Source organism: Chiloscyllium punctatum, chromosome 9 (genome assembly GCF_047496795.1).
Source record: "Chiloscyllium punctatum isolate Juve2018m chromosome 9, sChiPun1.3, whole genome shotgun sequence".
In the NCBI taxonomy this organism is placed as follows: domain Eukaryota; kingdom Metazoa; phylum Chordata; class Chondrichthyes; order Orectolobiformes; family Hemiscylliidae; genus Chiloscyllium; species Chiloscyllium punctatum.
This window is the reverse complement of record NC_092747.1, coordinates 111,103,359-111,130,996: the sequence shown is the minus strand read 5'-3', so window position 1 is coordinate 111,130,996 and position 27,638 is coordinate 111,103,359. Positions and strand designations below refer to the sequence as shown.

At 41.2% G+C, this 27,638-nt stretch overlaps 1 protein-coding gene across 6 annotated transcripts in view; it reads left to right on the top strand.

The window, feature by feature from the left end:
• Positions 1 to 27,638, top strand: part of nalcn (sodium leak channel, non-selective) — a 358,024-nt gene that overhangs the window by 261,090 nt on the left and 69,296 nt on the right. For 5 of the 6 annotated variants that reach the window (XM_072578059.1, XM_072578064.1, XM_072578061.1 and 2 more), the window contains 10 exons: positions 1,665 to 1,738; positions 3,950 to 4,051; positions 6,454 to 6,523; positions 9,346 to 9,437; positions 9,544 to 9,666; positions 11,178 to 11,234; positions 12,471 to 12,591; positions 16,053 to 16,184; positions 17,043 to 17,210; positions 23,182 to 23,286. In XM_072578059.1, the coding sequence (XP_072434160.1) occupies positions 1,665 to 1,738; positions 3,950 to 4,051; positions 6,454 to 6,523; positions 9,346 to 9,437; positions 9,544 to 9,666; positions 11,178 to 11,234; positions 12,471 to 12,591; positions 16,053 to 16,184; positions 17,043 to 17,210; positions 23,182 to 23,286 (1,044 nt within the window). The remainder of the gene's footprint in view (positions 1 to 1,664; positions 1,739 to 3,949; positions 4,052 to 6,453; positions 6,524 to 9,345; positions 9,438 to 9,543; positions 9,667 to 11,177; positions 11,235 to 12,470; positions 12,592 to 16,052; positions 16,185 to 17,042; positions 17,211 to 23,181; positions 23,287 to 27,638) is intronic. The other variant, XM_072578062.1, reaches the window with a different exon arrangement.

Sequence of the window (27,638 nt, the reverse complement as noted above, 5' to 3'; positions counted from 1 at the left end):
CCAATTAAACCCTTAACACTATGGCAGTCCAGTCAATGTTTGGAAAGTTAAAATCCCCTACCATAACCACCCTATTATTCTTACAGATGGCTGAGATCTCCTTACAAATTTGTTTCTCAATTTCCCTGAGGGGGTTTATAATACAATCCCAATGAGGTGATCATCCCTTTCTTATTTCTCAGTTCCACCCAAATAACTTCCCTGGATGTATTTCCAGGAATATCCTCCTTCAGCACAGCTGTAATGCTATCCCTTATCAAAAATGCCACTCCCCTCCTCTCTTGCCTCCCTTCCTATCCTTCCTGTAGCATTTGTATCCTGGAACATTAAGCTGCCAGTCCCGCCCATCCCTGAGCCATGTTTCCGTAATTGCTATGATATCCCAGTCCCATGTTCCTAACCATGCCCTGAGTTCATCTGCCTTCTCTGTTAGGCCCCTTGCATTGAAATAAATGCAGTTTAATTTATTAGTCCTACCCTGTCCCTGCCTGCCCTGACTGTTTGACTCGCTTTTGTTCTCAACTGTACCCGTCTCAGATCGATCTCTTTCCTCACTATCTCCCTGGGTCCTACCCCAAAACCTTAATAGTTTAAATCCTCCTGAGCAGCTCTAGCAAATCTCCCTGCCAGTATATTAGTCCCCTTCCAATTTAGGTGCAATCCATCCTTCTTATACAGGTCACTTCTACTCCAAAACGCTTTCAATGATCCAAAAATGTGAATCCTTCTCCCATACACCAGCTCCTCAGCCATGCATTCATCTGCTCTATCCTCCTATTCAGGCAGCAGGAAAATCGATGTTTCGGGCAAAAGCCCTTCATCTTGATAGACACAGATAGAAATAGCTAGTTAGAGCTGTTACTATTCATGTGCCTTACTACAGGGAAGAATGTGGGGTGGGGCAGTTACATGTTAAATGTCCTGAATATACGATGCTTCAGTGTTGTCAAAGAGCAATAGCTGATAAAGGTCAATAAACCATTCTGTGATTTGTCTACCTGAGATACTTGAACTGTTCATCCCACAGCCATCTTTTTGTTGTTATGCCGTTATCCCCCCCCCCCCCAAGACAAGCCTTTGGTGAAAGGCTCAAGTATTTGGATGCTCTCCTAGTTGTGTAGAAAGCTCAGTGAGCTAATGGTGTGTGAGCTGTTGAGTGTTGTAGCTGCTTTTATGTTATTAGTGTGAAAACTGAAAGATGTGAGAGCCAGTAGCTCTGTGGTACTCATAGTGCTACATTGGCAGCTGCAGTGAAGTGATAGACATTGAGTGTACATGATGCGTCTGATAGAATTGTCCAGCAGCCAAACCTGTGTCTGACAGATAATCCTCTGCAATGACAACCTAACAATGCAAATGCGCACTCAGAGGTATGAAACATGGAGTGGAGGGCGGCATGCATGGGCTGAAAAGTCTATAATTGTGCGAATCAACCCACCTTTCCCCCAAAATGGAAGTACATCCGACTTTCAGAGCCTCCTCCACAGGAAGTCTCAATAAAAGAAGGTTCTACCCAGGTTTAGGTAAATGGTTGTTTATTGTAATAAGCCGATGTCTTTGTGGCGTTCTCATCAATTGCAGCAAGATTAAACCACATGAACTCTCTCCTGGATTTTTAGGAAATTCCAGTTTAATTTGCCTCTCATATTCATGTTTATACACAGTTGCGAAGATCCGTTTCCAGTATCTGTGCCCGGAATCTTCTTGAAAAGGAAAATGCAGTAAATAAAATCCTCAGGTAAGATTTATTCTGCTGGAAATAATCTAATTAGAGCGTGTTTGTATTATCTCTATGTATTATTAAGAATGATAAATGTTTACTTACCTCAGTGTTGCACTTTCTGATGTGACCATTTAATGCTGTGTCTGTTTAAATATTTACACTGGGGAAAACACCTTTGGATCATGTCAACATTCCAGCTTCTCAGCATCATAATATCTTGAAACACTCAAAATGCTTTTCAAGAGAGCAGTTTATGCAGTAATTAAAATTGTAAGCACCAATTTTCCTTTAACAGTACCTAATGGTGCAGATTCTTGGTCAGTAAAAGCAACTTGCATTTATATAATGTTAAACATTTTCTTGACCTGTTCCACAAGAGGATTGTCTGTACTGATTGCTTCCATCGCTTTGAACTTTATTTGCACGCAATCTTCCTCTCTCATTGCAAAACTGGGTCTGTGAATAAGTCTGCAAGCAAGCTCATATCAGAAAAAAGAACAAGTTTTCTTAGTGCATGAACTATTGCATGGGATGTTTATGGTCAAAAGTCAGGCCACCATTTAACAAGCAGAATGAGAGCTGCAGAATGATGTCATTGTCAGGTGTGGAAAACCTACATGAGCATAATTCATTCAAAGCTGCCCCTTATTAACAGAAACTAGGAATGATTCCATTATAAGGCGTACTATGTTGGAGGTAAACCAGGAACATGAAGTATGAAATGACTACAGTTGCTGAATAAGTGTTTCATCAAATCAGTGAAAACAAAGCATAGTCATCACTTGCATACACAGTAATAAAACTGTTCAGGTTTCATTCTAACAAGATTAAGTTTCATTTGAGCTGTTTACTAGGGATTAATATTTTAACATTAGTGTGAAAGTCGTATTTTGGGAAATGTGTAACTGGTTGATAGTACTCCTGTACAGAAACTCATGGAGATGGTGAGGACTCTAGATGCTGGAGAGTCAGAGTCAAAAAGTGTGGTACTGGAAAAGCACAGCAGGTCAGGCAACATCCGAGGAGCAGGAGAATCGACGTTTTGGGTATAAGCCCTTCATCAGGAATGTTGCACAGAAACTCATGTCCAATAAAATTCTAGTAGTTTGTATGACACTTTCCACTCCAATGTGCTGTTTTATTCAGTGATTTTCCCTTGATATCAGTGCAAAACAAGTCACTAAAATTTAAGCACAATTTCCATTCAGCTTGATCTTTTAGAGTCATAGAGTAATTGAGATGTACAGCATGGAAACAGACCCTGCAGTCCAACCTGTCCATGCCGACCAGATATCCCAACCCAATCTAGTCCCACTTGCCAGCACCCGGCCTATATCCCTTCAAATCCTTCCTATTCATATACCCATCCAAATGCCTTTTAAATGTTGTAATTGTACCAGCCTCCACCACTTCCTCTGGCAGCTAATTCCATACACGCAGCACCCTCTGCATGAAAATGTTGCCCCTTAGGTCTCTTTTATATCTTGCCCCTCTCACCCTAAACCTATGCCTGCTAGTTCTGGACTCCCCCAACCCCAGGGAAAAGACTTTATCTCTTTATCCTATCCATGCCCCTCATGATTTTATAGACTTCTATAAGGTCACCCCAAACGGGCCTTACAAACAACGCTGATCATACCCCCAGGGTGAGTTAATTACTGAAAGTTTCTATCAATTATGGGTCATCAAATAAGTTCCAAACAATGGCACCGGATCTCTGCAGTTCAGTAACATTCACTGACAGGTTTCAAATGAAATTTTCTTTTGAAGTTGTCAAGAAGCTGACTACTGTACCCCTAACTAAGAAACTATTCTGTACATCTTCTCAAAGTCACTTTCAGCAGTTTAAAATTGGATTATTCTCGGATGCTGGACTGATGCTGAGATTTTTTGTGATCTCAGGATTTGCTGCTGTATTCATCAAACTTTGCCAAGTTATCAGTCTTAAACCTAGCAAGGAATATTTTCTGAAGCAAAATTTCTTGAAGGAAAAATGATCCAATTTTAAAATGCAGTTATACTGGGGACATGGAAGAATGTGATTTTGATGATGTGTAAATGAATATGAGCACTAGATTATATGGAAAAATCATAATTGATAAAACCAATGCAAGTTGCACCCAAATCAGAATCCAAAATGGATTATTCTGATCCAGTGTTAGCAAGAGAATGCAATTGAGAACTCATTGAGAATATATTTGTGTCCATTTCCTTTGGTTTCCACAGGGCCTGTACTCGGCAGCGAATGTTGAGTGGATCCTTTGAAGGACAGCCTGCAAAAGAGCGCTCTATTCTAAGCGTCCAGCACCATATCCGTCAGGAACGCAGGTAACAGCATGGATGTCCTGAAAGCTGAAGTTAAAATGTGTGAGAAGTAAGTTCAGTAAAACTTCAGGGAGATTTTGATTGACCTGTTGTTGTTTGGATGTCAGAGATGGCAAATTCATCATAGATACCGTGCTTATCAGTTGAAATCACTAAAGCCTCTGTGGATTGCATGGTGGATCAATGTAACTTGTAGGCATCTGCTTGAATCACAAATAAATTCAGCAGGCAAACCAGGAGAATCTTTTTTTGTCAGACAGAGGTGAGAATGCGGAACTTACTACCATGCATTGAGTGATTGTGGCAAATTGCGCACCTGCATTGAAAGGGAAGCTAGGTAACAGCATGAGGGAGAAAGGGATAAAAGGATAATTAATAGGATGAATTAAAAACAGGTGGAAAGAGGTTTATGTGGAGCAGAAACACCAGCATAGATGGGTTATACTTAATATTATTATTAGTTATTCATCGGACACAAGTGTCACCATCTGGACCAGCATTTATTGTCGATATCTCATTGTCCTTAAGAAGGTGGTAGTGAGCTGCCTTCTTGAATTGCTAGTGTCCATATGTCATAGGGAGACACATAATGCTGTTAGGGAGGAGGTTTCAGGATTTTGATCCAGTGACACTGAAGAGATGGCAACGTATTTCCAAGTGGGAATAGTGAGAAGCTTGGAGGGGAAATTGCAGGTGGATGTGTACCCATTTATCTGCTGCCTGTCTTTCTACATGGGAGCATTTATGAAAATCTGCTGTGGATCTTGCAGGTAGTACACACTGCTGCTACTGAGCATTAGAGGTGAAGGGAGTGGATTGGTGCCAATGAAGTGGGCTGGATGGTGCTAAGCTTCTTGAGTGCTGTTGCAGCTACACCCACCCAGGCAAGTGAGGAGTATTCTATCATACTCCTGCCCCGTGCCTTGTAGATGATGAGAAGTGAGGTCACTTTTAGAAAACTACGTACAATTCTGGTCACCCTTTTATAGGAAGGATATTGTTAAAACTGAGAGGTATGTAAAGGATTTACAAGAATGTTGCTGGGACTGGAGGGATAGGGAGTTATAGAGAGAGGCTGGATAAGCTGGGCATTTTTCCCTGCACCTTCAGAGGCTGAGGGGTAACACTACAGAGGTTTATAAAATCATGAAGGGAATGGATGAGGTAAATATACAAGGTCTTTTCCCCAGGGTAGGGGAGTCCAAAGCTAGAGGGCATAGGTTAAGATGAGAAGGGAAAGATTTAAAAGGGACCTAAGTGGCAACATTTTCAGGCAGAGGATGGTGCATGTATGGAATGAGCTGCCAGAGGTAGTGGTAGAGGCTGGTATAACTACAGCATTTAAAAGGCATCTGGATGGGTACATGAATAGGAAGGGTTTAGAGGGATATGGACCAAGTGCTGGCAAATGGGAGCACATCAAATTGGGATGTCTGGTCAGTGCAGACGAGTTGGACTGAAGGGTCTGTTTCCACGCTGTGTGAATGACTTGTCACATCACCTAGAGAGTAGTTTAAAGTCAACCACATCGCTATGGATACAGTATTACATGCTGGCCAGACCAGTTCCCTTTCCTGAAGGACATTACTGAACGAGATGGGGTTTTCTGCCTATCAACAAGCTCATCATTCGATGATGATGTTCAGTTTCAGGTGTTTATTGAATTGAGATTCTACCATCTACCCTGAAGGGATTTGAACCCTGGGTCACATAGTCCAGTAAAATTACTGCTGGGCTACTGATCTGTAAGTTCCATGTAACGTGCATGCAAAATGTCAATCAGCAAACACAACCAAAATCTCTCTCCACTTTCTGGGCATTATCTATTAAGAACCATGAAAACTGGAACGATAGCAAACAATTTAATATGTAACAAATGGATACTGCTGGTGACATTGACACATTTCAGATTAGTTTTGGATTGTACCATTTCACGTATCTCAATCTTTGTTGAGATTGGCACTTATGTTAAAATTGCCTTCTTTTTAAATGTTATTTCTGTGTAAAAACACATGCCCTCCATAATTACTAAATGTCCCCCATTGTTAACTGTATGATTTAAGGTTAAGTATATAATAGGTGGGGATGACACCTCATTCATTGGATCTTAACATAGGCGTGTATAAAGAGGCACCTATTGATGGAGAGCTGTCAAGTTGGGTGTTATACATTTGTAACGTTTCATTTTGTCAATAAATCTGAAACTTAGCAACGACTGACTTTTGATCTCCTTCACAAATTGCTGTCAGAAATTTAACATGCACGAGCTGTTGTAACATCAGGGATCTGCAAATATCTTTGCATTTTTTTTTCATTTTCATGCTTTAATCGCTCACCTTAATTCTGGGTGAAGGAAGCTGGATCATTTGAATACAGTGCTTTGATTATCGTTCCTGTCATTTCAGGTCCCTCCGACACGGTTCAAGCAGTCAGAGAATCAGCAGAGGGAAATCATTGGAAACACTGACACAAGATGTGAGTGAGAAAATAACCTTGGCGTGTTGCTGGCACTTAACCTCTCCTGCTGCTAGCATGTTTCCATGACTACCAAAGATATGGCTTGAGTCCAAGACCAGAAAATAAATATTGAGTGTATCAATAACAAGATATTGAATGAACCAGACTTTACTGTCAAATAACACTGAGGGTAATGAGTCCCATTGTATATTAATGGTAACAAGTGCTTCAGACAAGGACAGAGGCATCGTTGCACACAGAAATCCAAAAGTTCACATCCAAAATGTGCTGATTCACCACCATCTTCACCAAAATGCTATCTTGTTGTCTGCCTCACCAGTGCAATGTATTGAACTGCACAGAGTTCTCATACTGATGTTGTAGAAATGGACTGAATTCGCCAGACAGAGTTGACCCCTATCTATTTAGTTTAAACATCCTTTTAAACAAAGTGATACATATTGATTACATGCGAATAACCTTACTGGCCCTGAAAAATGCCTGTTACAAGTGTGGAATATCATTTTTCAGCTTTTAATCATTGTTGAAGACTTTAAAAATGTAAAACAAATCTTTAAAATTGTATTTTACTTTTCTGTGTTCCCTTTCTCTATTTTCCATTTGCTCCAATCTTTTTTCCCTATTTTTATTTCTTCTCGTACCTGGTATGGCATTGAATTAAGCCAATCTCATTGACACTTTTGTCTCAGACCTTGTCGAGTTAATTTCATAATTCAACAATCTGGTTGAGGAGATTCACACTTGCTTCCCCTGTCTGCACAATTCCCCTCAATGTTGCAATATTGACTCATGCTTTTCGCATTTTGCTGTGCTATAAAAGTTTAAACCCTAAAACTGCAAAGGCAGGTTAAGAGTTAACTCAGGTACTGCAGAAGCTAGATATTCAAGCTCAGGAAAATTTGAAGATCATGGCTAGATCACTGAAAGTACTTAAAGAGGAGTTGGTAGCTATGTGGAGCTGGCCTGCCCAAAGAACTGAGGCCTGGGACAGATCAACTGTGATCTTCTTGATCAGTTGGCCAGCCTTCAGAGGCCAGATGGTCCAATTTCTTATATTCTTATAAAAGAGTCAGATATAACATTTCTTCAGTTCAATGTTGCCTGAGCTGCTGAGGGTTTTCCACCATTTTCTGTACCTTTATCAAAAGACAGACTCTGTATGATCCCACTTAAGATCCCAGCAAAATCTGGCCCATTATATTAGATCAATATCTTCTGTATTTAGTTGTGGGTGTCACTGAGCATAGACTGCTCTTCCCTGATTACCCTTGAGCTGGTTGTGGTGAGCCATCTTCTTGAATAGAAGGGAGTGGCTTGCTAGGCCATCTCAGAGAGCAGTTCAAAGACAATCATGTCACTGCGGAATGAAGTCTTCATTAGCCCATAAAATATAGGAGCAAACAGGTCATCTGGCCCATCAAATCTGCTCCACCTTTCAAAGCGATCATGTTGATATGTTAATCCCCAGCTCCACTTTCCTACCTGTTCCCAGTCATCCTTGATTCCCTAATAGTTGAAAATCTATTTATCGCAGCCTTAAATATAATTCACCAAATTCACTAAAGATCTTTGGACAGCATTTTCCAAAAGCACAACCAATACCATCTAGAAGGACAAGAGCAGTAGCTACATGGGAATACTACCGGCTATAAGTTCGTTTCCAAGCCATTCACAATCTTGGCTTGAAAGTGTATTGCCTTTCTTTCAGTGTCACTAGGTCAATCTCTTGGAATTCCCTCCCTAAGGGCATTGTGGGTCTACCTACAGCACATGGACTGCAGCGGTTCAAGAAGGCAGACCACCACCACTTCAAGGGCAACTAAGAACGGACAATAAATACTGCCCCAGTCAACAATTCCCACATCCCATGAGTGAATATAAAAAAGACCCAGCCTCACTACTCCCCTCTGATCGAGAATTCCACGGATTAGCTACCCTCCAAGAGAATAAATGCCTCCTCATCTCTGTGCTATCTGGAAGACATCTTCCTCTAAGATTTTGTCCTCTAGTTCTAGACTGTTTGACAGGAAACTACTTCTCTGCATCCACCCTATCTAAGAGTCTTACATGTTTCTGTAACTTCACCTGTCATTCTTCCAAACTCCAATAAGTACAGGACCAAATAACTCAACCTTACCTCATAAGAAAATTGCTCTAAATCAGTGATCAAGCTAGTGAACCTTCTATGGACTGTCTCTCTTGCCAGTATATTTTTTCTTAGATAAGGGTAGAAAAACTACTCACAGTATTCTCAGTGTGGTCTTACTTGTGACCTATGTAGTTTTAGCAAGCTCTCCCTATTTTTATATTCTATTTCCTTTGAAATAAAAGCCAACATATCTTTGACTTTCCTAAATACTTGCTGAACTTATACACCAGCATTTCGTGATTTCTACATGAAGTCTCCCAGATAGCTCTGTGTTACAGCTTTCTGCAGTCTTTCTCCATTTAAGTAATATTCAGCTTCTCTACACATCCTGCCAAAGTACATAATCTCACATTTCCCCAATTGTGTTTCATCTGCCATGCCTTTGCCATTCGTTTAGTCTGTTTATATCTGTGTAAAGTTTTTGTATCATCTGTGTATTTAAAGTCACTTTTTGCAATGGTGAAATTTTTGTATAGGTTATTAGTCCAAGTCTCTCGCTAATTAATTTTAGGCCCTATGCCTGTGGATCTACAATTGTTAAGTTAATATCCACAATGTAAATTCTGTTTCCAGTTACTCTCAGAAACCTGGTTTCTTATGAGGTGGACCATTGTTAATATGTTTCTCCCAATACACACACAAAAAAAAATTTTTGTTTAACCTTATCTAGCATTCCAGCACAGTGCGCTATCGAAATGCTCAAAGGGAAGACAGTGAAATAAAGATGATTCAGGAAAAAAAGGAACAAGCTGAAATGAAACGGTAACTTTGCTGCTGTCCCCAAACATTTTCAATTCTGTTTTATCTTTTGAGAAGCATTTTTACAACATCTTAATTTAAAAATTTCCCATCCCACTTCTCTCTTCAGCAAGGTTCAAGAAGAGGAGTTACGTGAAAATCATCCTTATTTTGACAAGCCTCTCTTTATAGTTGGCCGCGAGCACAAATTTAGAACATTCTGCCGCCTGGTCGTGAGGGCTCGATTCAATGCGTAAGTCTCTCTCTACAGATGAAAACATTTTCTACTCCACTTAGGTTCCTGAATCCAGAATCTGCTTCAGAAATTGGTAAGTTCAGTGGTGTTTAATACATAAACAAAGCCAGCAACTTGCACCACGAAAAGATATGCTGAATGGGAATCATTACAAGTTGCTGGACGATTTCTACACACTGTCAGCCGCACACAAAACAGTGGCTCATTCTCATCCTCCCCCATGAGCTCCAGGAAATTTCTGTATTTGTACATGAATTACACAGTAAACACTCCACAAAGTTAGGATGAGTACTTATCTCTCCCCCTCTCTACAGAAGTTCCCTCTTTCTTTTCTGCTTTTCCATCTCTTTCCACCCCTCATTTACTCTAATTCGCCCAATATCACTGCATGACCTTCTCCTGTTCCTTTCTAATTCCTTTAATCCCAGTTGGTTAAAGAGATAGACCATCATTCACCAAAGCCCCATTCCCCTCCCTGCACTCTTTCCCTCCTAATAAGTTACAGGGCAAAGGAAAATGGTCTAAAGAGTACTGGAAAGAAAGCCAATTCCTTGGAGTTCACAGCAACATACCCAGCAATTTCTGGACTGAAGTATTATTTTGTCTTGTAATTTTGTGGGGCTATTATAGTCATACTGCATGAAACAGACTCTTCGGTCCAACTACTCCATGCTGAACATAATCCCAAACTAAACTAGTCTCACCTGCCTGCTCTTGGCCCATAACCCTCCAAACCTTTCTACTTCATGTCCTTACTTAAGTGCCTTTTAAACATTGTAACTCTGTCCATCCACCATTTCCTCAGGAAGTGCCTTCCACACATGAACCCACCCTTGCCCACCCTCTATGTAAAAAAATTGCCCCTCATGTCTTTTTTAAATCTTTTTCCTCTCACCTTAAAAATTTCCCTAGTCTTTAAATCCCGAACAATAGAGGGAAAAAAACAACAATCCTATCATTAATCCTACCCATACCCCTTATGATTTTATAAACCTGTATAAGATCACATCTCAACCTCCTACACTCCAGTGAAAAACAATCACACCATATCCAGCCTTTCTATAACTCAAACCTTCCATACCTGGCAACATCCTGGTAAATCTCTTCTGAACCCTCTTAAGCTTAATAATAAAAAGGCTATTCACAAGTGGCTGAAAAATTGACCAGAAACTTTCAAGCAGATTACAAAGTAGTGTCAGTGGGTAAAACAGCTCAGACTTAAATGAAGGGGACAGACTTGTTTCTTTCTGCTGCTGGCTTTAAGGCTTATTGTTCTGCCTCTTGTATGTCAGAAGGGAATTTGTTTTTGAGAGTGCCTTTGACATCGCACAGTCTCCCAAAATGTTTCAAAGGAGCTTAGTCAGTTAAAAAGGACAAGGAGAGTTTGGAGGGTTGTCGAAGTGGATGATATTATGAAGTTAAAGGAAGGTGAAGCTTTGGAGGGATTTGAAAATAAAAGGTGAGAAGTTTAAAATCTCACATGTTACAACACAGTTCTCATCTTACAGATCCAAGACTGATCCAATTACAGGAGCAGTAAAAAATACCAAGTATCATCAATTGTAGTAAGTTTCATCTTCTGTTCACCTTCTTATTTAATGTGAGCAGTGTTGCATGTAAATCATGTCAAACAGTGATAATAATTTTCTTTAGGGATGGGCACTGCTGGCAAGGCCAGGTTTGGTGCCCGTCTCTAATTGATCCTTGAACTGAGTGGTTTTCTAGGCCATTTAAGGAGGAGTCAAGAGTCGAACATCTTACTTTGAGTCTGGCATCACATGTAGGCCAGATCAGGTAAGGACAACAGATTTCCCCACCTTAAGGATGTTAGTGAACCAGATAGGTTTTCACAATAATTGTTGGTAATTGCCATGGTCACCGTTACTGAGGCCAGCTTTATATTCTAGGTTTTTAAATGAAATTTAAATTCCAGCAGTTGTCATGGTGAGAGTTAAACCCATACCTCCAGAATGTTGACTTGGCCCTCTGCATGACAGGACCACTGTATTTACTACCATGCCAATGTCTCTCAATAATGTATTATGTAATGAGATGGTGTGAAACCTGAATCAGAATCTATGAAAGTCAACTGGAAATTTTCAGGAGGCCTTCACACTGGGCTAAGCTTGGAGATGAGAAATGTCCGTTCTCCAAAACCACATTCCCACACCACGTCTGGGAATGGGGAGTGTAGTGTTGGAAAAGCACAGCCCTTCATTCCTGATGAAGGGCTTATGCCCGAAATGTCGATTCTCCTGCTTCTCGAATGCTGCCTGACCTTCTGTGCTTTTCCAGCATGACACTCTCGATTCTGATCTCCAGCATCTGCAGTCCTCACTTTCTCCTCCATATCTGGGAATAGGATTATTTCCACAACTCCGCAAAATTCCCAGCACAGCAAAAGTACAACACTAGCTCTACACGACCTAATCCCTATCCCAAGAAAGTGAGAGTGTGTGCTGCTACACTGAAATGGTTAAAGAAAATATATCCTCAAATGGTGCAGCAGTGAGTCAGGTCATTCAGCCTTTGTTACAATGAAATAGCTATCAAATTGGACCCACTCCTCTGTTCATCCACATAACCCAACAATATTCCCTTTCAGAATATGCCTTCAGAACTTGCCTTCTCAGTCCTTTAGGCAGCACATTCCAGCTAGTTTCTAACTGTAATATAACCATCGTCTCTGCATCTCCTCTGTGTGTTTTGTCAATTATCTTCAATCTGTCCCCTCTGGTTAATAATGCAATGACTTGATTATGTTCTTCACAGAATAATTGTTTTATTCTCCCGTCTGCTAGTGATTTACTTGGATTGGTCACGTATCTCGACTGGGTGATGATTGTCGTTACAATCTGCTCATGTATATCCATGATGTTTGAAACGCCTTTTACAACAGTTATGCACACACCTACTTTGCAGGTACCAATACATCAGAAGTGTGTCTGCATTTAAATTAGTCAATATCCTACTGTCACCATGTGTAATGGAAACAATTTAGTGTCTTATTTAAACTTGAGTGTTCTATTTCCACCCATCCATTCTTCAGTTTCTTGCCACGTTTGAATGGAATGATCATGCTAACAGCACCACTTGTGCGTCAGTGGGTGACACTGTCCCCTCTGAGTCAGCTTTTGTGAGTTCGGGCCCAATTCCGAGTCAAATCCAAACTGCTATTCCCAGGGTGTAACCGAAGGAGTGCTGCAGTCCCTGAGGTGCTGCTGTTTGGTTGAGATGTTAAAATGAGGCCCTTTCTACTCTCTCAAGTGAACAGAAAGATCCTGTGGTAATTTTTTAAGAAGAACCGGGAATTCTCCGTGTCCTTCAATCAGCTTCAAAACATATCATCTGGTCATTGTTGTTTGTGGAAGCTTACTGTGCACAAATTGGCTGTCGAATTTCCTACATCTCAACAGTGACTGTACTTCAAAGAATTTTATTGCATGCAATGTACTCTGGAATGTTTTGAGGTTGTGAGAAGTTACCAAATACCAGTACATACCAAATATTTATTAAATATCAACTGCTTCATCAATGGCCATCCTTTAATAAGGTCAGAAGTGAGGATATCAAATCATAGAATTGTAGAATCCCTAGAGTGCAGAAAGAGGCTATTCAGTCCATTGGATCTGCCCAACCTTTCAAAGAGCATCCCAATCACACCCCTACCTCTGTGACATCCTTTCACTTTCACTGAGTTTTTGGTCATCTCAACTGGTACTTTCTTCTGTGGGTCAGTCAAACTTTTGGTACATTAGAGGTGCTATAAAAATGCATATAGTATATACAATGTATAAGATATATTATTGTTGCTTAGCTGCCTTGACACGGATCTCATGTTATTTTCTATTAAAATATAATGAATTTTGTTATTTCTCACGTCAGAGTTCCTTCCTCATTGGGGCCTACTGGAGAGCCTTCCAGCTTTTTGAGCTTCAGTATTAAATCCGATCATTGTAAGGTTGAAATTAAGACTGTGCTATGCCCTTGTTTGCCAGTTTGACCTAACCATTTAATTGTGAATTATTCATCAATTCCTGTACAAACCGTAAAATGAAAATGAGAATAATCCTATTTGTGACACATTTTTGTTTCCTATTTGTGTTTATAGTTTCCTGAGGCAATTCATTCAGAAAATTTGAAGGGTTGTAGATCTCGCTGCAATTCATTTAACAAAAAAAAGTGCAACGAAATGTGGAACGACCAGAACTTACACTTTCCTTTATTAGGTTAAACTGCTTCAACCGAGGAATAATGTTTCCTGTTCCTAAAGACAGTGGACGTGAGGGTTAATGGGGGACAGGCAGGACTTGAGACCACAACCAGGTCAGCTATGATCCAATTGAGTGACATACCACAGACTTGAAGGGCCAAATGCCTACTTTCTCCATCTACAAAGGCTGTCAGATACATTTGAATATTTCTGGCACTTCTTGTTTTTTATTTCAGGTTTCCAGTGGTTGTTTGCTTTTATCAATATAGTCCAATTCTTGATGAGTTTAGCTTGCTTAGACTATCAAATAAATTGTGAAACATATGCAACCATATACACAGCTACTTTCAAATTTACAGGACAACCCCAAGTGTTTCACGAGCAATAACAACAACAACTTGCCCTTGGAGGGCACACTCTCACAGTCAAATGCCAAAAGGCATTTCACAGGAAATTACAAAGCACAATGTGACCCTGAGCCATGTAAAGAGGTGTTACGGCTGATGATCAAATACTTGGAAAGAGAGAACAGGAGAAAGACAAGAGAGAGAGAGAAGGGAAACAAAAAAGGGAAAGAGACTGAGAGAAAGAACTGGAGGGACAGAGATTTATTTATGAGAGAATTGCAAAATCAAGGGTTGAGGCAGCTGAAGGCATAACCACCAATTGTGTAGCCCTGGAAACTGGCAATGTACTAGAGCCCAGAGTTCGAGAAGTGCAGCAATTTTGGATCATCATGGGGCTCAAGAACCCTTACAGACCTCAGAGCGATTCCGAGTTGATTCTTTGTTTATACAATAAAGGTGACACCTTGCTTAATATCGTGGAGGATGTGGTAGGAGAAGTAGGCTGAGATTATGGAAGGAATTGCCGCACTTCTAAAAAGAATGTTACTGAAATGTATTGTAGATCACGTTTGCACTGCTACTTTGTTCATGCAGTGGGAGAAACTATTTATTGACAAGCCAGCACAAGGGATATGTGAGATTCAACTGGAAACAGCTTGCTGTTTGTTTTGTGGATGCCAAATGCCATAAACTTGACAACTTTTTGATTTGCTGCTGCACAGCTGACCAGCAGTTGGGTGATCTTTTTCTCTCACTCTTGCTCACTCTCTTGCTCCCTCTCTCATTCTCTCCCTCTTACTCTCTCTGTCTCCCCTGCACCAGTTGCTCCCATGAAGAAGTGAAATAACCTGAAGAAAATGTCAGAGAACTAAAGCACCTGGAAACAAAGGGAATCTCTCTATAGAGGCCTGAGGATTGGTGCCATTGAATTGTTTCCCCAATGTGTTTTTTTCCATTCCAGCCATTACACCAATTTTTTCTTTTGGTCTGTCCATGTCTGTCTGTATGTTGAGAGCTTTGGGAAGAGGGTTAGAATTTCAATTCAAAGTTATATGTCAGCAGTTCATAGTGGTTTACCTGTGGTGAGGATGTATTTAGTTGTAACAACTTAACAATACTGATAAGTACAGAAACTTGGTGTTTGTTTTCTGTTAATTAGAATCTGTCAAACAGGTTAAATTGGGAGGCTCTGCATTCTCTGATAAAAGTTTTTAAATGTTGTGATAACTTGGGAAATAGAGCTTGATTTCCAGCACGCTTCCCTGGTGAGGTGTGACAAATCGCACTGTACCTTAACCATCTGTTCTGATTGGCCACTTCAATTTTGTTTTTCATTACCTCATCGTAAAACTGTACTGATAATTATTGCTTCCTGTTCTAAAACACACAATATACAAATTTTAGTTGCAGCTGAAAGATTTCCCTGGGTTGTTTACAATTTGTAAGTTTGTTTCGGTGTCAAGTTGTGCATCATCAAATCCTACAGCACAAGAGGAGGCCAGTAAAGCCCATCATACCTCATTACAGTTATCCACTTAGTCCCACTTCACTTACCCTGTAAATGTTCTCATTTTCCAGTATGTATTCAATTCTCCATCTGAAAGTTACTATTGAATATGCTTCCACCACCCTTTCAGGCAATGCACTCCAGTCCATAACAATTACCTGCATAAAAGAACATTTTCTCCACCCATCAACCCCCACCAAGCCTCAGATATTTGCCAATTATCTTATGTTAATGATTAGGAACCATTGTTATTTGAAGTGTTATTTGCATTTCATCTTGTGTACCTATATATTCACTGATGTGTGTTGTGTACCAGATAGCTGAGTACGCCTTTGTAATTTTCATGAGCATTGAGCTGAATCTAAAGATCTTGGCAGACGGCCTATTCTTCACACCTACTGCTGTCATAAGGGATTTCGGAGGAGTGATGGACATCTTTATTTACCTTGTAAGCCTTTCAGTTTCTGTTATCATCCATTACAAGCAACGTTTCAAATGCCATCTATTGAGACCACAAAGAATCAAGTAGCACACAGTGAACAAACTCAGTTCTGATAAAAGTTAACTGAATAGAAATAAAGGACAAATGAAAGATCTGAGCAGACTCAGAGTTCTGTGAGCAGTTCTGCTCTCCATGTTACAAAAGAATGTAGAGGTACTTGAAAAGATACAAAAATGAATCACAAAGATGAGTGGTTGTAACAATGAGCAAGACTATGTAAAGGGCACTTTTCTTTCGAATCTCTCGTGATGACCTGATACAGGTCTTTGAAATTACAAAAGGAAACAGAGATAAAATGTTTCCACCTAGGCTAGAAATCTGAATTCGGGGTCATAAATATAAAATAGGGAATTCATTGGAAAGTTCTCTACCCAGGGAATGGTATGAATATGGAACTCCCTATAGCAGTGAAATTGCAGCAAATTGTGCAGATGTAATTCAGGAGAAGTTAAATAAATACACGAGGGAGAGGGGAATAGAGGGATAGGTTGATTGGGGAGACGGAGTAGGGTGAGAGATGACTCATGTGGAATATAAATGCCAACATGCACTGGATTGGGCTGAATGGCCTGTTACTGTCCTAGACATTCAATCTGTCTGTTTCTGTAAGAAATAACTTTTGTGTCTTCGGGGTGGTTTCTTCATGTTGTGAGTGTGCTTGTGAGTTCCCATCTCCGTTGCTGCAGAATTGGTTTCAGGATTCAGTATTCCACAGCTGTTGGACATGGGAATTTTATGTTTGTGTTTTGCTGTGAAGAATGGTGTCTTGTTTTAATGCAACCTCTCCCTTGCCTTTTTTTCAAGCAAAGTTTGATCTTTCTGTGGTGGATGCCACATAATGTTCCTGCCAAGTCTGGAGCACAGCTCCTGATGATGCTTCGGTGCCTGAGACCACTCCGTATATTTAAATTAGTCCCGCAGATGAGGAAAGTTCTCCGGGAATTATTCAGTGGTTTCAAAGAGATATTTCTGGTAAGTAGCCAAACGTTTTTGGATCCTGTGCTGTGATATAGTTGTACCATGGGAACAGGAAGAGGCCATTCAGCCCCTTAAGCTTGTTCTATCAGACTGTGGCTAATCTACACCTTAACTCCATCAACCTACCTTGATTCCCTAAACCTTAGTCCTCTTACCCAACAAAAATCTAACCAGCTCAGTCATGAAATCTTCAATTCACTCCAGCCTCCACAAGTTTGGGGGAGAGAGTCTGTGTGAAGAAGTGTGTACTGGCCTCATGTGATGGGCTTTGTAAATAGTGATCATCTTTGGAAAGAGATACAGATTTTTGAATGACCAACGCAATGAAATCTCGTGACAAAATTTCAAACTTTATAACTTTTACAGAAACAAACCAAAATCAACACTGACTAACATGTCTTAGTTGCCAGCTCATATATTAACCAACAGAATAGGAATTTCCCAGGAATTCCTTAGCACAACTGCAAACCCAGGTCACGTTTATACATTGTGGCACATATCAACAGATACATCACGAAAAGTCACAAAAGTTTCACAGCAATTCAACATGATCTTTTTGTTTGGCTGTCAAGCCATATCTTCCAGTGTCCTTTTTAAATAAAATCTCCCCTTCATTCAATCTTCTGAGAATGCCTGAATGGATTTCCAGCGGCAAGGCAACCAGCTGTAACTCCTTAGCCTTCAACTCTCCACAGCAAGCTCCATGCCTTTGAACAGGGAGTTCATCAACATTCAACATTCAATATTCAACATGGAGTCATACAGCGTGGAAACAGACCCTTTGGTCCAACCAAGTCCACACCAACCATAATCCCAAACTAAACTAGTCCCACCTGCCTGCACTTGGCCCATATCCCTCTAGACCTTTCTTATTCGTAGACTTATCGAAATATCTTTTAAACACTGTAACTGTACCTTGGTGATGTACCCAAAAGCAGTCCTTTTCTTCTGTTTGACATTGTAGCACTTGCTGTAGGTCATTCTGTCCAAGACCATTCTGAGAGGCAGCAATCTGCAAAAAGAGCTGTTTTAACCTTTAGATCTAAGCATTAGGGCTCACTACTTGATAGGATTTGAACTGGCTCCTCTATTCCCATGGTAACCTGGCTATTTGGGTCAGCAAGCAGAGCTCAGTCAAACTTTGGACTGTTCTGTTATATCACGATCTGGGGCTACCAATCATGGAGACAGTTTATGATTGAGACATAGTGCTGCCATTGTTCTTTCTTTTGACTAATTTGAAATGAGCAATAATGGTGAGACACCTCTCAAGTAACAAAAAATGTAGAGTTCAATGGAAACTTACAACAGAAACTTAAGAAAATTATATTTTGTTACTGGGGTGATGATTCACTTCCTTCATGTGGTGAGTCTACAGGACTGGCTCAATATCAGAGGTAGAAGCTGGAACACTAGAAGATCCAAGTCCAATTATTGGTATTGGAGGAGAGCGTGGAGTAACACACATGTGGTAAAAGGGAGGTTTATTCATTCTCTCATTAATTCTGGAAAAAGCTTGTCATGGTCCATTTATGGTGAATTTAGGACCGAGTTACTACAATAGGCCCCTGAGAGCAACTGTGCTTTTGGGCATAATTTTATGGGGTGGGGGGAAGCTGTGCTGCTCACTGCCCCCCCCGCCCCACCTCCCCACCCCCCCCCCCCCACCCCTCCGTTCTGCCCTTCCTGGAAAGAAAGCCAGCAGGATGCCGATACACCGAGCAGAAGCCTGTTCCGCATCCAACCTTACTGTGAGCAGATGAACTGATGGAGAATAGGGCATTCAATGCTCACTGAAAAGGGAGCATCCACTGTCTGGACCCATTGACCAATCTGATTGGCTGGCAGTAATCCTGGTAGTGCCAAGAGCTCAGTAATGGGCACTGCCCAGCGAGTAAGAAGGAATGCAAAGAAGGCTCAATAGATCCAGGAATTTGGGCAGGGAGGGATCTGCAGGGTGGAATTTGGAGAGCAGCTGGGTAAAGGAAGAAATCGCAGATACTAGCTTTGACTGCCTGGCCCCAACACTCACCCACCATCAATCCAAGGATAGTAACTACCCTTCCATCTTGCCCTTTTTAAACTTTCTTTTAAATACTTGGGCTGCCCACTTCCACCTGTGTGCCCACTCCAACTATATTATGGCATGGGTGTCATATTATCGGGTTCAACAGGCTTGGTAACAAGCACATTGGCCTTGATTGTTCATAAAAATGTCAACGTTGGCACCCAGCTGACCACCTACCACCTCATGGAGGTGAGTTGGAAAGGTGGTGGGCTGGGACGTTGTCCTGTTTTACAACCTCCTCCCCTGAAACACAACTGGATGGGCAAACAAAATCCAAGCAAGTGATGCTCAAGAAATGCCACAATCAAACATCCAAGACAAGAAACCTCAAAGAGTTGTCTGCCTGTTTTATTTCTTTGCAAACAATGAGAAGAGTTATATGTCAGAATCCCAACATATAGAATGATACCTGTGATATGATCCCATTGAGGGATGTGAAACTCTGAGTGGGCTTGATGGAGTAGATACAGAAATATTGTTCCTCCTGACTAGAGCATCTAGAACGAGGGAACTCAAGAATCTCAGTCACAGCTCAACACAGGGTGAAAGGTGGCCATTTAAGAGTGAGATAAAGAGACCTTGCTTCATTCAGAGGATGGTGAATTGTTGGAATTCTCTAACCTGGAGAGCTGTGAATGCTTATTTATTCAATGTTTTCAAGACTGGCAGGTGACTGAGGTGTCAGTGGGGGAGAACTTTGGGGCCAGCGACCATAATTCTATTTGTTTTAAAATAGTGATGGAGAAGGATAGACCAGATCTAAAAGTTGAAGTTCTAAATTGGAGAAAGGCCAATTTTGACGGTATTAGGCAAGAACTTTCGAAAGCTGATTGGGGGCAGATGTTTGCAGGTAAAGGGACGGCTGGAAAATGGGAAGCCTTCAGAAATGAGATAACAAGAATCCAGAGAAAGTATATTCCTGTCAGGGTGAAAGGGAAGGCTGGTAGGCATAGGGAATGCTGGATGACTAAAGAAATTGAGGGTTTAGTTAAGAAAAAGAAGGAAGCATATGTCAGATATAGACAAGATAGATTGAGTGAATCCTTAGAAGAGTATAAAGAAAGTAGGAGTATACTTAAGAGGGAAATCAGGAGGGCAAAACGGGGACATGGGATAGTGTTGGCAAATAGATTTAAGGAGAATCCAAAAGGGTTTTTACAAATATATTAAGGACAAAGGGGTAAATAGGGAGAGAATAGGGCCCCTCAAAGATTGCAAGGCGGCCTTTGTGTGGAGCCACAGAAAATGGGGGAGATACTAAATGAATATTTTTCATCAGTATTTACTGTGGAAAAGGATATGGAAGATATAGACTGTAGGGAAATAGATGGTGACATCTTGCAAAGTGTCCAGATTACAGAGGAGGAAGTGCTGGATGTCTTGAAACGGTTAAAGGTGGTTAAATCCCCAGGACCTGATCGGGGACTCTGTGGGAAGCTAGAGAAGTGATTGCTGGGCCTTTTGCTGAGATATTTGTATCATCGATAGTCACAGGTGAGGTGCCGGAAGACTGGAGGTTGGCAAATGTGGTGCCACTGTTTAAGAAGGGCGGTAAAGACAAGCCAGGGAACTACAGACCAGTGAGCCTGACCTCAGTGGTGGGCAAGTTGTTGGATGAAATCCTGAGGCACAGGATGCACGTGTACATGTATTTGGAAAGGCAAGGACTGATTAGGGATAGTCAACATAGCTTTGTGCGTGGGAAATCATGTCTCACAAACTTGATTGAGTTTTTTGAAGTAGTAACAAAGAAGATTGATGAAGGCAGAGAAGTAGATGTGATCTATATGGACTTCATTAAAGTGTTTGATAAGGTTCCCCATGGGAGACTGATTAGCAAGGTTAGATCTCATGGAATACAGGGAGAACTAGCCATTTGGATACAGAACTGGCTCAAAGGTAGAAGACAGAGGGTAGTGGTGGAGGGTTGTTTGTCAGACTGGAGGCCTGTAACCAGTGGAGTGCCACAAGGATCAGTGCTGGGCCCTCTACTTTTAGTCATTTACATAAATGATTTGGATGTGAGCATAAGAGGTACAGTAGTATGTTTGCAGATGACACCAAAGGTGTAGTGGACAGCGAAGAGGGTTACCTCAGATTACAACAGGATCTGGACCAGATGGGCCAATGGGCTGAGAAGTAAATAGGGAGAGTTTAATTCAGATAAATGCGAGGTGCTGCATTTTGGGAAAGCAAATCTTAGCAGGACTTATACACTTAATGGTAAGGTCCTAGGGAGTGTTGCTGAACAAAGAGACCTTGGAGTGCAGGTTCATAGTTCCTTGAAAGTGGAGTCGCAGGTAGATAGGATAGTGAAGAAGGCGTTTGGTATGCTTTCCTTAATTGGTCAGAGTATTGAGTACAGGAGTTGGGAGGTCATGTTGCGGCTGTAAGGACATTGGTTAGGCCATTGTTGGAATATTGCGTGCAATTCTGGTCTCCTTCCTATCGGAAGGATGTTGTGAAACTTGAAAGGGTTCAGAAAAGATTTACAAGGATGTTGCCAGGGTTGGAGGATCTGAGCTACAGGGAGAAGCTGAACAGGCTGGGGCTGTTTTCCCTGGAGCGTCAGAGGCTAAGGGGTGACCTTATAGAGGTTTACAAAATTATGAGGGGCATGGATAGGATAAATAGACAAAGTCTTTTCCCTGGTGTCGGGGAGGCCAGAACTAGAGGGCATAGGTTTAGGGTGAGAGGGGAAAGATATAAAAGAGACCTAAGGGGCAACCTTTTACGTCAAGGGTGGTACGTGTATGGAATGAGCTGCCAGAGGATGTGGTGGAGGCTGGTACAATTGCAACATTTAAGAGGCATTTGGATGGGTATATGAATAGGAAGGGTTTGGAGGGATATGGGCCGGGTGCTGGCAGATGGGACTATATTGGGTTGGGATATCTGGTCGGCATGGACGGGTTGGACCGAAGGGTCTGTTTCCATGCTGTACATCTCTATGACTGTATGACTGAGATCAACATACCTCTGGGCATCAAGAGAATCGCAGAATATGGGGAATATGCAGGGAAGTGGAATTTATATCGAAGATTACCTGTTATCTCATTGAATGAGGGGGCAGACTGGAAAGGCCAAATGCTCTACTCTTATCCCTATCTGATATGTTTTTGCTGGACAGAATGAGGCCATTGGCTCCATTGTGCAAGCTCTTTACCATTCAATAAGTCCCACAGCCTCCCTCCTCTTTCTCACAGACCTGCAAATCTTTTCAAGTGGGATCTTTGAAATGCTGAAAGGTTTAGTTAGAGTAGATACAGACAGAATGTTTCATATTCTGGAGAAAGCATAACTAAAGTCTATAATATAAGACCGTCACCAAGAAATCCAACAGAAAGTTCAGGAGAATGCTTTTGAATGTTTGAGTGGTAAGAATGTGAAACTAGCTCACTCCCACAGGGTATAGTCGAAGTGAATGTTGTAGATGCATTTAAGGGCAACTATGAGCAGGATGGAAATGGAGGATTTTATGTTTGATTTAACTGAGACGTGATGATAGATTTAGATTTAGCTTTTATTGTCACGTACTCAAGTACAGGAGTACAGTGAAGAGTGTATAATGTCTCCACACGTGGCACTATCTGATGTACCAAGGTACAAAAACCTTAGGTACAAATTAGTAAGAGAAACGAGAGTTAAAAAGTTAAGCGTTACTTCACAGAATAAGTAGAAAAATAAAGAAATAAGGTAACAGTTAACAACAAAGTATTTCATAGTTTAATCTCGGAAAATAAAGAATAAAGGAAGCTCAAGTGGAGTAAAAGACTAGCATGGACTGTTTGGGCTGGATGTACTGTATATCTGATATAATTCACTGTGCAAGTTATGGTTGACTTTGAAACTGCGAAATTCACTTTTCAGTCCACTGATAAACTTTCCTTCCTGCAGGTTTCAATCCTTTTGCTGACACTAATGCTGGTTTTCGCAAGCTTTGGTGTGCAGCTTTTTGCTGGAAAACTTGCAAAGTGCAATGACCCACACATCACTCGACGGGTAAGAGATTTATCATCATTAAGCTGATAATCTAACTCCATCTTTCTTAGTTGACTTTCAGTTTGTTTGAGTTCATCAAGTTTGTTTCCCATGGGCAGGATATAGCAAAATAAAATTGTCGAAGCTGTTTATTTTCAGTTGATGAAAACTTAAGAGTTTATGCAGTTTGTTCTCAAGCTTGTAGCTAGTCGAAAGGATGTTTAATATTTAGTTGCTTTTTTATGCTTCAGTTGGCTAATTGTCTATGGTACTATTTAAACTTGTTGAAATGTATAACTTTTCAAGTCAGTGAATTGAAACTTGCAGGACTAACCAATTTGTAATGTGCCCCATTGTGAATCTCTGGGATGTCTTTAGTGCTGTGCGCTATGTCACTCGTTAATTACCATCTTTGCTTCTTGAGAAGCTGATGTTTGATGTGGAGCCCAGAAAGACGTCCCTTTTAATTAATGAAGAACATGCCACACTAGCATTAGCAAAGGGGAGCCCCACTGAGCCCCATCTGCTTCTTGGAGTTTCAGTGAATGTAATTGCTTTGTCACTGATCCAGGCTGGAACAGTCTATATTCATTCCCTGCCAAGTATTCTCATCTCATGACTTTGTGGCTTCCTCTTGTTTGGATGATTTCTACAACCTTCTTCGGTAATGCCTTTCAGAGATGAAGAGCTAGTATGTGCTTCATCTTTGTAAAAACATATCAACCAAACATAATTTCTCTGTCACAAATCTTTCTTTATATAATGATGGTTATATGTTCGAATATCCTTTTGAAACTTCTTTTTATCAGCTATGAATAACTTTTTAAAAATTAAGCTATGAAACTGATGAATGATTTTTTTTTATGAGTTACTGGGTCTCTCGCAGGGGTGCATGGCTTATTTATTTCTATCCAGCCTCCATCTTTTAAAATATCCACTTTTGAAACTAGTACAGGTGTCCCCTCATATCCACAGGTGATATATTCCTAGACCTAGCCCGGAAACCCGAAACTGCAGACATTAGCGAATCTGGTCATTTAAATGGGAAATTTACCTCCCCAGCAGCCCCCGGAATCATTTCTGGAATGTTCCATGTAATATTTTCAGGCCGTGGTAAACCGCGGATAATTGAAACTGCAGAAACGGAATCAGCAGATACGGGAGTTCGACTGTAGTCAGTTCTAGACCGATAACCATCAGGAGGAGGCCATACGCCCATTGTGCTTGAACTAGTAATCATTGGACCAAGAGCAAAGTGTGCTGGAAATATTCAACAGTTCAGGAAACAAAGTTAACATTTCAGGCCAAGGATCTTCCATCAGAATTGATAAACATATGCACTCACCTCAATGTCAATAGTGCTAGTGGTAACTTCTTAAACATAGGTTTATTTTTGTTTTTTACACCAGTTCACACCTCAGTGTGGTGCACTGACTGCAAGCACAAACAATGTCCAATTATATTTTAAACACTTTTCAATTCCTTATAAATGCTGTAACATAACAAATTACACAGAACAAAGCCTGAGGTAGCAATATGATGCTTATAGTTACTTATGGACTTAGAAACAGATCAGCAAATGTGTTCCACTAGCTGGTGAAATATTGCTGAGATAATGAGCAGACTGACAATTGGCAGATTGAGTATCATGTGGGAAATTTGAGGTTATCTACAATGACAAGAAGAATAGAAGGAGCAAAATGTGTTTTAAATGGTGGGAGAGTGCAGAGTGCTGCACCAGATTTGGGTGTCTTTATAATGTACATGCATCAAAGAAATTAGCTTGCAAGGAAAGCACTTAATGAGGAAGGAAAATTGGTGGTGTTTATTATAGGGATGGATTATAAAAGCAGGGAATCCTTGCTGCAAGAGTATGGGATATTGGTGAGATCACTACAGTTTTCGTCTCCATACTTAAAGAGGGATATACGTAAATTTGAAACAGTTCAGAGATTGTTCACTGGACTAATTTGTGGGATGAAAGAGTTGTCTTATGACGAAGAATTGAACAGGTTAAGGCAAACTCATTGGAGTTTTAGAAGGATGATAGGTTGTATTACTGAAGTATAAGATTCTGAGAGGGCTTGATAGGGTGGTTGCTGAGAGGATGTTTCTTCTTATGGAGGAATCTCGAATGAGGATTCACAATTTAAAGGTAAGGGAGGGGGTGAGGAATTTTTTCTTTCAAATATTGATAGTTTTGGAATTGTTTTCCTAGAAAGCCATTTGAGGCTACATCATTGAATATATTCAAGGCTGAGTTAGAATGTTTTTGATCAACAAGAAGGGAAAAGGTTGAGATTCTGAAGGGAGATTACAGAGAGTTAGGCAGGAATTTAAAGAGGAGGTCCTCGAGAGTAGTAATATCTGGATTACTCCCGGTGCTACGAGCTAGTGAGGGCAGGAATAGAGCAAATGAATGCATGGCCGAGGAGCTGGTGTAGGGGAGAAAGATTCACATTTTTGGATCGTTGGAATCTCTTTTGGGGTAGAAGTGACCTTTACATGAAGGATGGATTGCACCTAAATTGGAAGGGGACTAATATACAGGCAGGGAGTTTTGCTAGAGCTGCTCAGGAGGATTTAAACTAGTGAGGTGGAGGGTCGGACCCAGGGAGATAGTGAGGAAAGAGATCGATCTGAGACGGGTACAGTTGAGAACAGAAGCGAGTCAAACAGTCAGGGCAGGCAGGGACAAGGTAGGACTAATAAATTAAACTGCATTTATTTCAATGCAAGGGGCCTAACAGGGAAGGCAGATGAACTCAGGGCATGGTTAGGAACATGGGACTGGGATATCATAGCAATTACAGAAACATGGCTCAGGGATGGGCAGGACTGGCAGCTTAATGTTCCAGGATACAAATGCTACAGGAAGGATCGGAAGGGAGGCAAGAGAGGAGGGGGAGTGGCATTTTTGATAAGCATTACAGCTGTACTGAGGGAGGATATTCCTGGACATACATCCAGGGAAGTTATTTGGGTGGAACTGAGAAATAAGAAAGGGATGATCACCTTATTGGGATTGTATTATAGACCTCGTAATAATCGGAGGGAAATTGAGAAGCAAACTTGTAAGGAGATCTCAGCTATCTGTAAGAATAATAGGGTGGTTATGGTACGGGATATTAACTTTCCAAACATAGACTGGGACTGCCATAGTGTTAGTGGTTTAGATGGAGAGGAATTTCCATAAGTGTGCACAAGAAACTTTTCTGATTCAGTATGTAGATGTGCCTACTAGAGAACGTGCAAAACTTGACCTACTCTTGGGAAATAAGGCAGGGCAGGTGACTGAGGTGTCAGTGGGGGAGCACTTTGGGGCCAGCGACCATAATTCTGTTAGATTTAAAATAGTGATGGAAAAGGATAGACCAGATCTAAAAGTTGAAGTTCTAAATTGGAGAAAGGCCAATTTTGACGGTATTAGGCAAGAACTTTCGAAAGCTGATTGGAGGCAGATGTTCGCAGGTAAAGAGACGGCTGGAAAATGGGAAGCCTTCAGAAATGAGATAACAAGAATCCAGAGAAAGTGTATTCCTGTCAGGGTGAAAGGGAAAGCTGGTAGGTATAGGGAATGCTGGATGACGAAAGAAATTGAGGGTATGGTTAAGAAAAAGAAGGAAGCATATGTAAGGTAAAGACAGGATAGGTCGAGTGAATCCTTAGAAGAGAAAAAAGGCAGTAGGAGTATACTTAAGAGGGAAATCAGAAAGGCCAAAAGGGGACATCAGATAGCTTTGGCAAATAGAACTAAGGAGAATCCAAAGGGTTTTTACAAATACATTAAGGACAAAAGGGTAACTAGGGAGAGAATAGGGCCCCTCAAAGATCAACTAGGAGAAAGTGAGGACTGCAGATGCTGCAGATCAGAGCTTAAACATGTGTTGCTGGAAAAGCGCAGCAGGTCAGGCAGCATCAAAGGAGCAGGAGAATCGACGTTCGGGCATAAACCCTTCTTCAGGAATGAGGAGGGTGTGCCAAGCAGGCTAAGATAAAAGATAGGAAGGAGGGACTTGGGGGATGGGCATTGGGAATGCAATAGGTGGAAGGAGGTTAAGGTGAGGGTGATAGGCCGGTGAGGGGGTGGGGCGGAGAGGTCGGGAAGAAGTTTGCAAGTCAAGAAGGCAGTGCTGAGTCTGAGGGTTGGGACTGAGAAAAGGTGGGGGGAGGGGAAATGAGAAAGCTGGAGAAATCTGCATTCATCCCTTGTGGTTGGAGGGTTCCTAGGCGGAAGATGAGGCGCTCTTCCTCCAGGCGTCGTGTTGCCATGGTCTGGCGATGGAGGAGGCCAAGGACCTGCATGTCCTTGGTGGAGTGGGAGGGGGAGTTAAAGTGTTCAGCCACAGGGCGGTTGGGTTGGTTGGTGCAGG